The sequence below is a fragment of the Haliotis rufescens genome, unplaced genomic scaffold, assembly GCF_023055435.1.
Source record: "Haliotis rufescens isolate VD_foot unplaced genomic scaffold, xgHalRufe1.0.p SCAF_4, whole genome shotgun sequence".
Lineage (NCBI taxonomy): Eukaryota > Metazoa > Mollusca > Gastropoda > Lepetellida > Haliotidae > Haliotis > Haliotis rufescens.
This window is the reverse complement of record NW_025964112.1, coordinates 41,635,832-41,651,399: the sequence shown is the minus strand read 5'-3', so window position 1 is coordinate 41,651,399 and position 15,568 is coordinate 41,635,832. Positions and strand designations below refer to the sequence as shown.

The window sequence follows — 15,568 nt, the reverse complement described above, 5'->3', positions numbered from 1 at the left end:
AGTGCTGGGAGATATGGACATTATAGTACTGGAAGCTAGGAGATATTGACATGATAGTGCTGGAAGCTAGGAGGTATGGACTATAGTGCTGGGAGCTAGGAGATATGGACATTATAGTGCTGGGAGATATGGACATGATAGTGCTGGGAGCTAAGAGGTATGGACATTATAGTGCTGGGAGACATTGACATTATAGTGCTGGGAGATATGGACATTATAGTACTGGAAGCTAGGAGATATTGACATGATAGTGCTGGAAGCTAGTACATTTTGACATGATAGACCAAGGAGCAAGGAGATTTGGACACTACTGACCAGGAGTTAGGAGATAGACCCACCTGGAAGGCAGCACAAGACTTGACAGGGTACAGACAGATCTTGGTGAGAAACCTTGAAGCATCAGAACACTTCTCCAGAACCTCTTCCTCCTTCCTCAAGTCCTTTTCCTCTCTTGGCAACTGTCTTTTGGGAGATATTACAGGATCATGTAATGTTTGACTACTTTTAGTAACCGATGGCAGCACTGGGTTGGCATTGGAAACAATAGTGGATTTTGGAACAGGGAACTCTGGGATTGCTGCACCCTCCAGGAAGTATTCTGTGATAAAGCGCAGACACTGCACCGCATCTCCATACGTGGACATGTAGCCGAAGGATATGCGGACTGACCCTGTTGGGTGACCATCAATCATGTCTTGGTCATCTCCACAAACATGGCCGGCCTGAAACAGTGAGTGAGTGAGTGAGTGAGTGAGTGAGTAGTGAGTGAGTGAGTGAGTGAGTGAGTGAGTGAGTGAGTGAGTGAGTGAGTGAGTGAGAGAGATATAATGTGAGCATAACAGAGATAGATCAATATTGTTTTATTACAAGCCAACACGCTGTCACCTGGAAGTTTTCCCTGATCTGTTTGGAGGTGAGGTGGAGGTATTTCTGACAAGCCCCGATGTTACAGAAGCAGCCGGTCCTCAGATGGACGTCCTGCAGCTGGGCCATCTTGTCTACCTGCAGATAAATGAACAGGTGCTTGAAGAGTACCAGAACTGACCAACCACTTGATATTCTGAACAAAATTTACCTCAGGTTGTACAAACAAAACTGTCCTCAGGGTTTCTGATCATCTGGAATAAAAGAGCTTTTGTCCCCACAGAAATTGTTTGACTTTTCTTTTCAGAGAACAAATAAAAAAAATATTTTATCTCAAACCAACATTCCAAAAATTTAGCTATCTGATTGGAGTGGTAACTTGTAAAGCACATAACGCGATACGCAATGCTCGAAGTGCTACCTTATTATAACCCCAGGCGATGGGCCAAAGTGCACTTCAGTTTTCATTCTCAGCTCTCTGGAGAGTATACAACCCAAGCTGCATGTGAGGCACTAGAAGGTTAAAAGTCACATTACCTTCTCCACCTACCGGGTACCCTGCTGGGTGAACATGATACTATTTATGCTTAATGTGACGTCACTTGCTTGCCATATCAAAACTGAACCTGTTTGCAGTTAAAATATTGAGATTCTTATTGTCACTCAAATGTTTGAGGAAAAATGTTTCATTGTAACTTCTGTTCTCATGATAATTATGTAACACGTGGGGTTAATAGTGGGGTATAGGGGATTTTACGAGCTGAACATTCACATACACCTCTCAAATTTCAGTAGAATACAAACCCATTCATCTTGAAAAATCCTGCATACCCAGCTATTGACACATGTAACATGACAATCTGAGATGAGAAGGCCAGTCCTCACTAAACATGTACAGTTTGTTTGTTTCATCAAGATCTGCACCACCTTCCAGTAACATCTCATATATTAGCTGATTTCATAAACAAACCTCAGCAAATCCAACAAACTCTCCATTGTCCCGAAGGATGTTAAAGTTGACAATGGCTCCCTGGGTGTGTATGTCTTCGAACCCCTGGCAGTAGACGCGGGCAACAGGGGAGCCATTCCCGTGGCAGAGCTGAAGGAGATGGTCATGGAAGAACTTGGCCACTGTGAAGGAGTGCCTGGACACTTTCTCCATGTCACCTGCCAACAGAACCACAACAACATATCATATCTGTCAATATATCGACAATAATGTTATAGATTGAATGAATAAATAGTTAAACCAGTCAACAATAATCAAACTCTATCATGGCATCTGCAGTCTGACTAACAAGTGTTTTTTGGCATGATTGACGAACACTGAACAATGAGGACGTTCCTATGTTTGATTCTGAAAAGAAATGTTTGTTTGTTTTTAACGCAACACTCTGCTATATAGCAGCTATATGATGGCAGCCTGTACATAATCAACTCTGGACAAGACAATCAAGTGATTGATTATATAGCAGCTATATGATGGCAGCCTGTACATAATCAACTCTGGACAAGACAATCCAGTGATTGATTAATACTGTAACGATCTACATCATCGGGGTACGATGATGCGCAATCGACCAAGTCACCGATTCTTACTACCTGATAAATCTAGTCACTTACTTCGACCAGCATAGGTTGCTGATGAACATTTCTTACCCAGAATCCCAATAATGAAATAGAAATTTTCAGAAATAATATAATAAATAGAGGCTTTTCTTAGATGCTTGACAAACAATGTTTTGAGTGACCTGACAAAGAGGATGCATAGAAACGTCAACTATGTCAGATCACAAAGACCAGATAAACCTGTTATTGGATAAGATTTTATTATGTATTTTCTAACTGATGTTCATTATCTTACTCAGAAAACTTTAGCCATAGCAGTAGTTCTGGAAATAAGAGTAATTTTACATGAGTGAAATATCAATTTCGAATTTTCAGATTAATACAAAATTTCATCACTTAATACATTATAATTTCCTTTTAATGCTGGAAGACTGAAACAGCAACATACCCCCTATCCTGTGTACAGCATCCAGTCCATGCCTCAGTGCAATCAAGTCCAGGAATGGTAAGGTGCCATCTTCAAAACTAATGAAATATAAGTCAATGTGTCATGTCATCCTAGTCAATTCCCTAAAAGGGGGACTTGGCTCTGGATATTAGCAGTGCCAACAAGTTCGATTCAAATCCCTCAAAGACAACTTTGTCTGTCTGCTAGTTCAAACGTTACAATGCATCTTACAGTTTATGGTTGCTCTAACTACCAGGAAATATTGCCTCCCACTGCCTCAAGACACACATACAATGTCTTCACCTACACTGGAAACTGGAGAGGCAGTCTTTAGTTGGATAACTTGTTCCCAATTCATTTCAATCTGAATAAAATATGTTTAAACTAAACTGGAAACTGGCATCAAACTGTTGAGCAGAGTAGAATAATCACAGGAAGCATTCATAAAATCTTCATGATGTGCACAACCACTCTCAACGAAGGGAGCTAGTGCCAAGTGTTCTTCACAGATGAAGGTTGTGGGGTCTTGAGTTTAAGGTTGTGAGGTCAGGTGTGGAAGGTTGTGGGGTCAGGCGTGGAAGGTTGTGGGGTCAGGCGTGGAAGGTTGTGAGGTCAGGTGTGGAAGGTTGTGGGGTCAGGGGTGGAAGGTTGTGAGGTCAGGTGTGGAAGGTTGTGGGGTCAGGAGTGAAAGGTTGTGGGGTCAGGGTTGGAAGGTTGTGGGGTCAGGGTTGGAAGGTAGTTGGGTCAGGGTTGGAAGGTTGTTGGGTCAGGAGTGGAAGGATATGGGGTAAGGGATGAAAGGTTGTGAGGTCAGGGGTGGAAGGTTGTGAGGTCAGGGGTGGAAGGTTGTGGGGTCAGGGGAGGAAGGTTGTGGGGTCAGGGGTGGAAGGTTGTGAGGTTAGGGGTGGAAGGTTGTGGGGTCAGGTGTGGAAGGTTGTGGGGTCAGGGGTGGAAGGTTGTGAGGTCAGGGGTGGAAGGTTGTGGGGTCAGGAGTGAAAGGTTGTGGGGTCAGGGTTGGAAGGTTGTGGGGTCAGGGTTGGAAGGTAGTTGGGTCAGGGTTGGAAGGTTGTTGGGTCAGGAGTGAAAGTTTGTGGGGTCAGGAGTGGAAGGATATGGGGTCAGGGATGAAAGGTTGTGAGGTCAGGGGTGGAAGGTTGTGAGGTCAGGGGTGGAAGGTTGTGGGGTCAGGCGTGGAAGGTTGTGAGGTCAGGGGTGGAAGGTTGTGGGGTCAGGTGTGGAAGGTTGTGGGGTCAGGGGTGGAAGGTTGTGAGGTCAGGGGTGGAAGGTTGTCGGGTCAGGTGTGGAAGGTTGTGGGGTCAGGGTTGGAAGGTTGTGGGGTTAAGGGTTGGAAGGTTGTGGGGTCAGGGGTGAAAGGTTGTGAGGTCATGAGTGGAAGGATGTGGGATCAGGGTTGTAAGGTACGTGTTGGACAGTCGGAAATGGGTGAAAGATTGTGACATCAGGAGTGGAAGGTTGTGGAGTCACGGTTGGAAGGTTGTGGGCTCAGGGGTGGAAAGTTGTGGGGTCAGGGATGGAAAGTTGTGGGGTGAAGGGTGGACAGTTGTGGGGTGAGGGGTGAGGGGTGAGGGTGAAAGGGTGTAGAGTAAGGCATGGCAGGTTGTGAGGTTAACATTGTTTGATATCCATGTTGGCCGTGCCGACCCAGGCAGTCGTGTTACCTGTCTGCAAGTGTGGGCTTCAGCACATGGAACCTCTCCCTTGCATCACTGACAGCAACGGTGCCCCCTCCAAAGTACCGCTTGTGGAGCAGGGGAGCAGCATCAGCCCGGACCAGGAGGGCACCTGTGAACAGGTATTTCTCATGAGATAACAAAGATAACATTTATTCTACCATGAATGTGTAGATAACTTGATTCTGATCTGTCAATCAAAAGTTTTAAATCACAATAACCATCTCTGATTGAAACAGCCCATTTGATGACCTCATCGAAGCGGTAGCATATAGAAAGTTACTTTTTCTCAGTTATTGTCAGAAGACAGTGAACAGTTCACAAAAAGCAAAGTTGCACTTACTGCGACATTCAAAGTATGTATGGCAATATACTTTGGGCAGAAAACACAATAAAAATTGACGAAGAGTGTCAGCATTTCAACTTTTCAGGACCACACACAGCTTGGGGCTTTTCTGTTGCTGACTGTGACGTCATTATTCACATCGCAATGAGCAGTGTGATGTCATAATAGTGATGTGTGATGTGGAACTAAACTTTTCTATGCTTGCTTAATTTTCTGTATGTGTTCCTGTTTTATTTTAGAAATAAACAAGTTGAAGTTGTTTATTGTTCAATAAAACATTGCAGGGAGAATAAACCACAAGGGGCGCAGCTGATTCACTAATCCATATTTATTTATTCAGATACATACCTAGACCAGTTGGAAAACCAAAGATCTTGTAGAAAGACAAAGTGACAAAATCAGGCTTGTATTGTTTCAAGTCCAGCTTGCAAGTGCTCACATAGCTGGCAGCATCTAGAACCACATACCACTTCCCTGGCAACTTGCTCTGGAAGCCCATGTCCCCTCGCTGGACCCTGTCTATCCAGCTCAAGGGATATTTTTTTCCAGAGAAGTTAGACTGTGCTGGATATGCAAACAAATTACACTGTCTTTCTGATTGATCTTTTGTTCCCCTTTGATGGCATTCAGAGGACACATGATGCTTTTCTCCCGGACTAGAAATATCAGCAGTTGGCAGGATTGCAGTATGGTCAACTGATGATTTCTCGGTTTGATCTTTGGTTTGGCTTTGATTAGGTTTGGCAACAAATGGCTTTTGGTTGTCATGGTTTGATTCTGGTTTGTTTTGATCAGTAGATTGGCTCATGTGGATCTGATTAAGGTGATGTGGGATTTCTTGATCCAGCTCCCCCTCGTCTAGGCAGAATATCCCAGACACCTTGTCGGAGACCAGCTCCCGCATCCCCTGCACTGATGTGTGATTGTCCAGGAGGTACACAAAGCTGGCACCAACATCGCTGGCCTGAGACGTGTCTTCAGCAGAAGTAGTTGCATCACGGAAAGTAAATGTCTCGCCGATAAGCTTCAGTGCCTCGGTGCAGCCGGATGTGAATATAACACTGTACTCTTCTGTTGAGGCATTGAAAAACTGCAACACCCTGAATGACAAATAACATGGAGCAACTGGAAACATGCATATTTAATATTTTACATGAAACATCAATGACACTGAGAGAGAGAGAGAGAGAGAGAGAGAGAGAGAGAGAGAGAGAGAGAGAGAGAGAGAGAGAGAGAGAGAGAGAGAGAGAGAGAGAGAAAGAGCACGCTTTGTGATGAATTACTTCAATTTCATCTTTAGACCTGCCCAGGAAACAACCATGAAGATGCCACACATTGAAACAACAACTATCACTTCACCACTAGGGGCGAACTCAAGTCTTGGCTCAGGAACAAAACAGAGTTATTCCCCTTTGACTGCTCACATTCCTGAAAGACTCCCTCAGAAAAGACAAGAGCAGATTTAGTGTACATGAACTTCACATTATACTGGAAAACACACTTAAATAGAAAACCTGAGCCAACATATCCCTCACAGTAATTATTCGTAATCCTGCTAAAATATACAGAAGTATGACAATGAACAACCATCCAAGGAATCCTGTCTCGGTTTAGCTCTAATTAATAGCATCCCTCCGATATGGATTTTTTAATCAGAAAATTATCCTAAACATGTACAAACACAATTAGGAACAAAAATCTTGAGACAAAGCTATTATTTGGGATTGAAGGATCAAGGACCAGAAAGCCAGGTACCACTAATTCACCAATGTGCCGTCTGATTAGACAATTAGAAAGGTTGTCACAGGAAGATTGCTTCAGTACCAACTTTATAATAACCCATCTTGGACAAGCCCAGCATTAATAAGAAAATGGCCAGATAATCAAACCACTTTGCAACCAGAACAAAGATTATTTTGTCTGAGAAAGGATCATTCTGACTGTGCTTTCAATCTGACATTGTATGTTTCGACCTAAATTGGTTTGACATTTGAAACAAGAGGATTTGTTTTTATGGCTTGGAAGCAGACTGAATGGAAGAATGGAAGAGAAACTACTGAGAATGGAAATCAATTCATGTTGGTTCATTTCACTGCATAGTCGTATTTTCTTGCTGCTTAGTTTGATTCTAATTTTAAAACCGACATCTGGATTTCTTTTATGTTGTACAAAGAAGCTATGAAAATGAATGACATCATGCAACTTGATGAAGAAATCTACATTTGGTACATAAATCAAAGTATTTATACACTTCAACGGAGAAGCAGCTCCTTGGTATGTATGTAAGATTAAGATTTGGTTTTCTAAGATTGGAATAAAATGAAAGTTATATTCATGCATGGCACTATTGCTACTCTGGTAATAACTTAAAATACCCAAAGGTTGACACTTCAGATGGTTGTTGTGAGCATTAAGAGTCCAATTCTTTTAAAGTCTTGAAACTACAGGTAGCATCAATGAGTGAGTGAGTCTGTCTGTCGACGTCTCCCTCCCCTTCTAACACAATACCATAAAGTGTCTGGCTACTTGCAGTGTCCATGATTGAGTGAGTCTGTCGATGGCCCCTCCCCTTCTAACACAATACCCACAGAGGACTGGCTACTCGCAGTGTCCATGAGTGAGTGAGTCTGTCTGTCTGTCTGTCATTGGCCCCTCCCCTTCTAACACAATACCATCAGAGGTCTGGCTACTTGCAGAGTCCATGATTGAGTGAGTCTGTCGATGGCCCCTCCCCTTCTAACGCAATACCATAAAGTGTCTGGCCACTTGCAGTGTCCATGATTGAGTGAGTCTGTCTGTCTGTCGATGGCCCCTCCCATTCTAACACAATACCATAAAGTGTCTGGCCACTTGCAGTGTCCATGATTGAGTGAGTCTGTCTGTCTGTCGATGGCCCCTCCCATTCTAACACAATACCCACAGAGGTCTGGCTACAAGTAGTGTCCATGAGTGAGTGAGTCTGTCTGTCTGTCTGTCATTGGCCCCTCCCCTTCTAACACAATACCATCAGAGGTCTGGCTACTTGCAGAGTCCATGATTGAGTGAGTCTGTCGATGGCCCCTCCCCTTCTAACGCAATACCCACAGAGGACTTGTTACTCACAGTGTCCATAAGTGAGTGAGTCTGTCTGTCTGTCTGTCTGTCATTGGCCCCTCCCCTTCTAACACAATACCATCAGAGGTCTAGCTACTCGCAGTGTCCATGAGTGAGTCAGTGAGTCTGTCAATGGCCCCTCCCATTCTAAACAATACCATCAGAGGTCTAGCTACAGGCATAGTGTCCATGAGTGAGTGAGTCTATCTGTGTCGATGGCCCCTCCCCTTCTAACACAATACCCACAGAGAACTGGCGACAAGTATTCCCTTCTCTTTACAACACCCAAACACTATCTGAGCGAACCCAATCCCCTATCACACCTACGAACAACCTGAACCATGGAGGTGATTGAGCGAGTCTGTTGATGGCCCCTCCCTTCTGACTCAATACCCGCAGTGGTCCTAGAACATGCATCATCACCTGTGTTATTCTGTACTCTTCCCAGGAGACAAGACAAACACCTCATTAGGTCCCCCATGTGAGTCGTGTTCTGTGATTAATCTATATTCAGACACAAGTAAACGAAGGTACCTGTTATATAAAGAGTAAAAACCTCAGAACCTGAAGCCTACCATTAAAACAGAGAAGAACCTCTTCAACATTTTTGTTTTGATGTAGATCAGGTTTGCAATGATTGCAGAATAATGGTAAATCAGCAAAGAGACAACGCCCAACTTGCAGTCAAGGATGAATTCCAGGTTCTAATGATCTTTTAAGCATATGGAGTTTTACCAAAACAAACTTTACCAAATGCATATTATGCCAGTGCTCAGGTAATCTGGTGGTGAAATGGGGTCTAACACAGCGTTCAAGATTATTGCACTTATATAGCGATGTGTGTGGTGTGGTGTGGTGTGGTGTGGTGTGGTGTGGTGTGGTGTGGTGTATGGCATGGTGTATGGCGTGGTATGTGGTGTGTGGTGTGTGTGTGTGTGTGTGGCTGCTTGTACTCGTCCAGACTAATGCCAACTTTATAGTGTGAGCCCACTGAGATAGCATGCTGCAGTTTAACATGATTACCCTACTCAGACACAGTATACTGATTCTAAGCCAACCAGTCCTTGTTTTAGACCCTTAATGCCGAGCGCAAGGCAGGGCAACAACAAGTACCATATTTTAACATCTTTTGGTATGTCATGGCCAGGGATAGAACCCCCGACCTTCCACTCTCCAGGCAGACACTCTGTGACAAGACCATGGAGGCAGTCTATCAGAGAAAGTATGTGATGTATCCTTTGATGTTATCAGAGGGAATAGCAGTGAGACAACATGTCATGTATTCAGATGCACTATCCATAAGACCACGGAGGTGGTCGCTCAGTTAAAGCTACATCTAACGTCCCTGTTGAAGTATCACACTGCATTTACACATCATACTTTCCCGCCACAACACGTTTACAAACTTTGAATGTGTTACCTTGTATGAGGACAGGTAGAGGCCCACAAGCAAACATTTACCTTTTCATATTTTCTTTTTGACCTCCACCGTGTCATACCAGAAACATTAAAAGATGGTACTTGTTGTTACCCTGCCTGGCACTCAGCATAAAGGACAGGGACTGATCGGTTTGCAATCAGTATACTGTGTCTGAGTGGGGTATCCATGTTAAACTGAGGCATGGTATCTCAGTGGGTGAGCACTATAAAACCGGCATAAGTAGGAACAGTACAAGCAGCCAGGCGTACAAGTATAAACATAGCTTTTTAAGTGTTAGTTAGTTTGTTTGTTTGTTTGTTTGTTGTTTTACACCGCACTCAGCAATAGTCCAACTACGTGACGGCGGTCAGTAAATAATTGAGTCTGGACCAGACAAACCAGTGACTGACATCATAAGCATCGATCCACGCAACTGGGATACGATGAAAATCATCAACCGAGTCAGCAAGCCAGACCACCCGATCCCGTTAGTGGGTTGCTGAAGACCTTTTCTACCCTGGATCTTCACGGGTAGCTATATAAGTGAAATAATCTTGAATGGGATGTTAAACCCTATTTCACCTCACCTGCTATTTCCAGACTCACTTTTTTCCAACTTCAAAGACAATTTGTGTTAACTTAAATCTTAAAAGATTTGAGGATAACACAAGTAAGCTAGATGTGTGATGATGTAGTCAGGTGTATCATATAGCAGCCTCAATCTGAGACAGAATACAACAAAGCGAGCTCATGGTTGGGTTAACATCACTTGATCAATATTTCAGCGTATCACTGGATATCAGCATCATGTAAGAGGAAAGCCAAAGTGACCCCGACCTTAGACGTTTACAACTTAGGTGAAACCACGACCAGGGTACGGTGTGACAAACCTAAACACATAGTACAGGGGAACCCGGATAAAACCCTGATCACAGGTTTCTGGTAGGTCCAAGGTCCATATCTTTCCACAGAACACTGCAGTCTTAGAAGACTGGGCCCTCATGCTCCTCAAATCCAACAGAATTCTCCCTAAATAGGCCTCATGGGAATTTGGGGTACAAGGGTCCTTACTGGTAATCCTGGATAAGTTCAACCGACTCCCAAGACGTGTTTGAGACAAGCAGGCGGCACACAGAAGTTGAGCAAACATATTTGGTGTGTAACAGGTAGAGAGGGTGTACGCATGTTGTGCATGTGCAGCTCATGATGATGAAATTTACTTGCTCATAAGACAATAAGGAGGTCAGTGTGACAAGTTGATACTAGAATTCTTAGCCAAGACATGCACATATCCATATCATAATACTTGTCGCGGACCACCTGCTATCCCTTTTTTCATAATGGTACACACCAGTGGCAGGACCTCATACATAGTCATACAGGGTTAATTGTCAGGTCACATGTCAGAATGATGGGGGGAATCCCTTATACACTGCCATGAGCACCACAGGCTGCACATGCATTCTGAGAGACAGAATAAATCCTTTATACCCCGATTCAAAGCAAAAAGCTGCACGCTTTTTCCGAGCCAATGGATGTCACGTGAAAAAGGGCAAACTAATCTCAGCTCAATTGAGCAGCTGTTTTCTATCAATTTGGAATATATTTGAATTATTTTACAATGTCATATTAAACCATGTCGGTTTCGCAGTATAAAACCTAACGCAGGACGCATAAAACCCCATGTACCCCTCATGATTCTGTTACAACTTATATTATCCTGGCTTACCAGTAGTATCCCATGCTTGTTGTGACAGTCTACTATAGTAGAGATCTGGTTTTTGGCTAAAGGTGCAATTGTCATCACTGCAGCAGTCTTATGCAGGTGGGTACAGTGAATGTGGTATATAGCCAAGGGAATAAGAATATTTAGCATACCTCCATGTCAGAATGATGAGATCTGATTGCTTCACATGATCTTGAATAAATATTATGTATTGTGCCTGGGAGGGATATAAATTTCTGAGCGGGAGAATAATCTCTTATACCCCACCAAGATGAAGACAGGCTGCACATGGATTTCTGAGGGGCAAAATAAATCCCCTATACCCTGCCTTGAGTCAAAAGGCTGCATAAAACCCCTTGTACCCCTCGTGATTCTGCTACAACCAATTTATCTTACCGACTTGTTTTGATATGACATTGTAAAACAATTCAAATATATTCCAAATTGATCGAAAACAGCTGCTCGATTGAGCTGAGGTTAGCTTGCCCCATGTCACGTGACATCCATTGGCTCGGAAAAAGTGTGCAGCTTTTAGCTTTGAAGTGGTGTATAAAGGATATATTCTGTCTCTCAGAAAAGCATGTGCAGAATGTAGTGCTCGTGGCGGGGTATAAGGGATTTATTCCCCACTGAGGCATTTATTACCCTCCAAGGCGGGTTACACAGGATTTTATCAAGATCATGTGGACCAATCAGATCTCATCATTCTGACATGGAGGTTTGATCAACATTCTTTTACCTGGGGTATAGAACCTTGGGATTAGAATGTATACACTTCTACCTGGGGTACAGTGCCTAGGAAATAAGAATGTATATTCTTCTACCTGGGTTACAGTGCCCAGGGATCAATATAAGGGTAATGAGGTCTTCCATTAACTGCCTGACAAAGGAGGGCAGTTGAAAAGACCGAGGGCTTCTGCAAATGATAATGCCCTGAAAAATAGTGTTACCGTTATTATAGCTAAAATGGATGGAATTTATTATCAAATAAAAAGAAACAACAATATCGGTCTTCAAACAACTTTACTGCAATCAACACGAATGTCACTGACCCACTTTTACAAATATGGAAACGTCATAGAACAAACCAGATGATGTCACTATTGAACATGACGTCACCTATCCCTATCCTATGACGTCACCTAACAACAGGCGTGATAATGGCCCCTCATCAAGAAATATGAGGACTTTATCAACTTACGGTGGCCCACTCATTTTTGATAACATGCGGGCAGTTTAATAATAATTCTATCCATTTTTGCTACAAGAATGTATATTCATAATTCTTCTACCTGGTGTACAGTGCCCAGGGAATAAGAATGTATATTCTTCTTCCTGGTGTACAGTGTCTAGGAAATAGGAATTTAAATTCTTCTACCTGGTGTACAGAGTATACAATAAGAATAAATAGTTTTCTACCAGGGGTACAATACCCATACTGCATTGGCTCTTGTGTTTAACACTAAAGGTCTTGAATCTTGTTGGCAAAACCAAGAGGCACTCGTTTTATCCATGTTATTCTGTGTTTGAATCTTAAGACTAAAAACACAAAATTAACTTTATCCAAATTCCAGAAAAATGCTCTATCCTAAATGCCAGATATTTTTCAGTATGTTATAGTGAGTGAGTGAGTGAGTATGGTTTTACGCCGCTTTTAGCAATATTCCAGCAATATCACGGCGGGGGACAACAGAAATGGGCTTCATACATTGTACCCATGTCGGGAATCGAACCCGGGTCTTCGGCGTGACGAGCGAACGCTTTAACCACTAGGCTACCCGACCGCCCCCAGTATGTTATAAGAACAATCATATCAAATTAAAATCTTGCAGTGAATGTCAATCACAAGGCTCAATTTTCTACTGAAGATGCTAAAAACCTAGTAATTGTCCAACCAGTTTGTTTTTTAACTGCATCATTAACATCAACAGTGAACTAAGTGACACATGGTTTGAACAAAGTAACATTTAACTACAATTTTCCCGTAATAACTCTAGTTTCTATCATTACTACATAAATGCCACATTCCCAAGATCCTCACGGTCAGGATAATTAGCAGTCATTAAGACATCAATAACATCGCGCCCCGAAGGTGTCAGTGGTTCAGATACTATCTGTCTACAACTGACCCTAATGAAGACGCCACCTATGTTTGGCAGTATGTGTGGCACGAGAAACTTGTTAACGATGTACCTCACCTGGTCAGGTGAGAGAAACCTGTTACCAATGTGCCCTCCCTCAGGTACTAATTATAGGTATCTCACTGAAGGTCATTTGTTTCAGTGAGGGTGTCAGTAGAGGTCAAGGTTTTATCTAGCAATTCAAACTAATGCCTTAGCAGACAAACTTGGGAGCAGGAGGAAAGAGAAGAATGTATTTTATCAAAAATTGTGATGAATTTCAATAATATTATTTCATAGAATGCAGATATATTTTAACATTGCATTCAAAGCCATTATGTAAATTTAAGTACTAAAGCTCTATTCCCTTTACTGGACTCTACTGAACTTCCAGGAACTAAAACCTATCATATAATCATCTGAATTAGGAATTTTGAATTCCAATTCAGGATTTTTCACTAACATTTTCTGCTGATGAGGAACCCAATATTGCGTAGATAAATCTCTATAGGAATGTGCATATAAAACATATACTGTAGTGTTTCCAATATAGGACATCTTTTAGCACAGTCCATCGTACAGTTCTGAAGCAGGGGCTGACTGTGATTCATATAGTCAACCTACAATTTGAAAAATCTGTTCAGAGACCAGAAAGTCATAAGTGATGTAGACAAAATGTATTTACATCTCACCTTAATTTTTTTGGAGATGCCAATAACTCTTATTCAGTGAGAGTAATACTGACATTTTAGCTGTGAAAGCAAGGGAAAAGATGCTGAAACTTTGTGGACTCATTTTTAATGTGTGGATGAGTTGGACACAAATATTTTGGCTGTATAATGTGTATAGAATACATGTTTTGACTATTTGAATAACGTGATTATTTCCCCAACACCTTCATTCCTTCTGTACCTGTATCTGATTTGGTCGATGGTGTCTGTAGTGAGGCGGCTACTCTGACTGCGGGAGTGAGGGTTGCCGTAGACGTTGTGGAGGAGATCCTGGTGGAACGCCTCCAGCTGACTCCGGGCATAAAGTGTGGTGCCAACATGGTCCACATAGGTTAGTCCTGAAATGTCAAGAAATATCGGTGAGTGAGTGAGTGAGTGACTCCGGGCATAAAGTGTGGTGCCAACATTGAGGACATAGGTTAGTCCTGAAATGACAAGAAATATCGGTGAGTGAGTGAGTGACTCCGGACATAAAGTGTGGTGCAAACATGGTCCACATAGGTTAGTCCTGAAATGACGAGAAATATCGGTGAGTGAGTGAGTGACTCCGGACATAAAGTGTGGTGCCAACATGGTCCACATAGGTTAGTCCTGAAATGACGAGAAATATTGGTGAGTGAGTGTGAGTTCGGACATAAAGTGTGGTGCCAACATGGACGACATAGGTTAGTCCTGAAATGACAAGAAATATCGGTGAGTGAGTGAGTGACTCCGGGGATAAAGTGTGGTGCCAACATGGTCCACATAGGTTAGTCCTGAAATGACAAGAAATATCGGTGAGTGAGTGTGAGTTCGGGCATAAAGTGTGGTGCCAACATGGTCCACATAGGTTAGTCCTGAAATGTCAAGAAATATTGGTGAGTGAGTGAGTGACTCCGGACATAAAGTGTGGTGCCAACATGGACAACATAAGTTAGTCCTGAAATGACAAGAAATATCATTGAGTGAGTGGGAGAGAGAGAGAAAGTGGGAGAGAGAGAGAAAGTGGGAGAGAGAGAGAAAGTGTGTGAGAGAAAGTGAATGAGTGAAAATGAGTGAGTATTGTTCATGTTCAAAATTAGTGTCACCCCCAAATCCAGTTCTTAGTTGAGATGGGCTCTTGAGACCATGGCCCCTTGGCCCTTACCAGGCAATAATAAAGCTAAGACTGTGATAGGCTTCTGCTGATGAACATCAGTCAGCACCTCAGCAGGAGTCATGGCCTGTTCCACACAGAGATCTCTGCGGTCTTTGTGTTGAGACGAGTGCAACTCCCATATTTTAACACAATCATAGTTCTATGATTACTTTGAGGAACAATCCCTGGGTGCTGTTTTTCAAAATGATCTTAGCCATAAGGTTGTCGTTACTCCCATACCTTCCATAACAGAAACTTACTACAGTCTTAGCACTAAGGTTGTTTTGTACGACACCCTTGACTCAAATACTTTGGGCACAATGAAACACAGTGGTCACATATTGATGCATGCATATATATTAGTGACACCTTTGCTTTGAGAACATTTCATCTGTTACTGTAATGCTTTTATTGATATATAATAGATGCATGGCTACAACACA

At 42.7% G+C, this 15,568-nt stretch overlaps 1 protein-coding gene across 2 annotated transcripts in view; it reads right to left on the bottom strand.

Moving 5' to 3' along the window:
• LOC124135961 (molybdenum cofactor sulfurase-like) overlaps positions 1 to 15,568 on the bottom strand; it is a 65,357-nt gene that overhangs the window by 4,569 nt on the left and 45,220 nt on the right. The window contains exons 2-8 of one of the 2 annotated variants that reach the window (XM_046501679.2): positions 14,190 to 14,346; positions 5,267 to 6,018; positions 4,561 to 4,684; positions 2,882 to 2,958; positions 1,835 to 2,031; positions 886 to 1,002; positions 339 to 722 (exon numbers count right to left, since the gene is read on the bottom strand). In XM_046501679.2, coding sequence (XP_046357635.2) covers positions 339 to 722; positions 886 to 1,002; positions 1,835 to 2,031; positions 2,882 to 2,958; positions 4,561 to 4,684; positions 5,267 to 6,018; positions 14,190 to 14,346 — 1,808 coding nt within the window. Of the gene's footprint in view, positions 1 to 338; positions 723 to 885; positions 1,003 to 1,834; positions 2,032 to 2,881; positions 2,959 to 4,560; positions 4,685 to 5,266; positions 6,019 to 10,037; positions 10,901 to 14,189; positions 14,347 to 15,568 lie in introns of those variants that run through there. The other variant, XM_046501680.2, reaches the window with a different exon arrangement.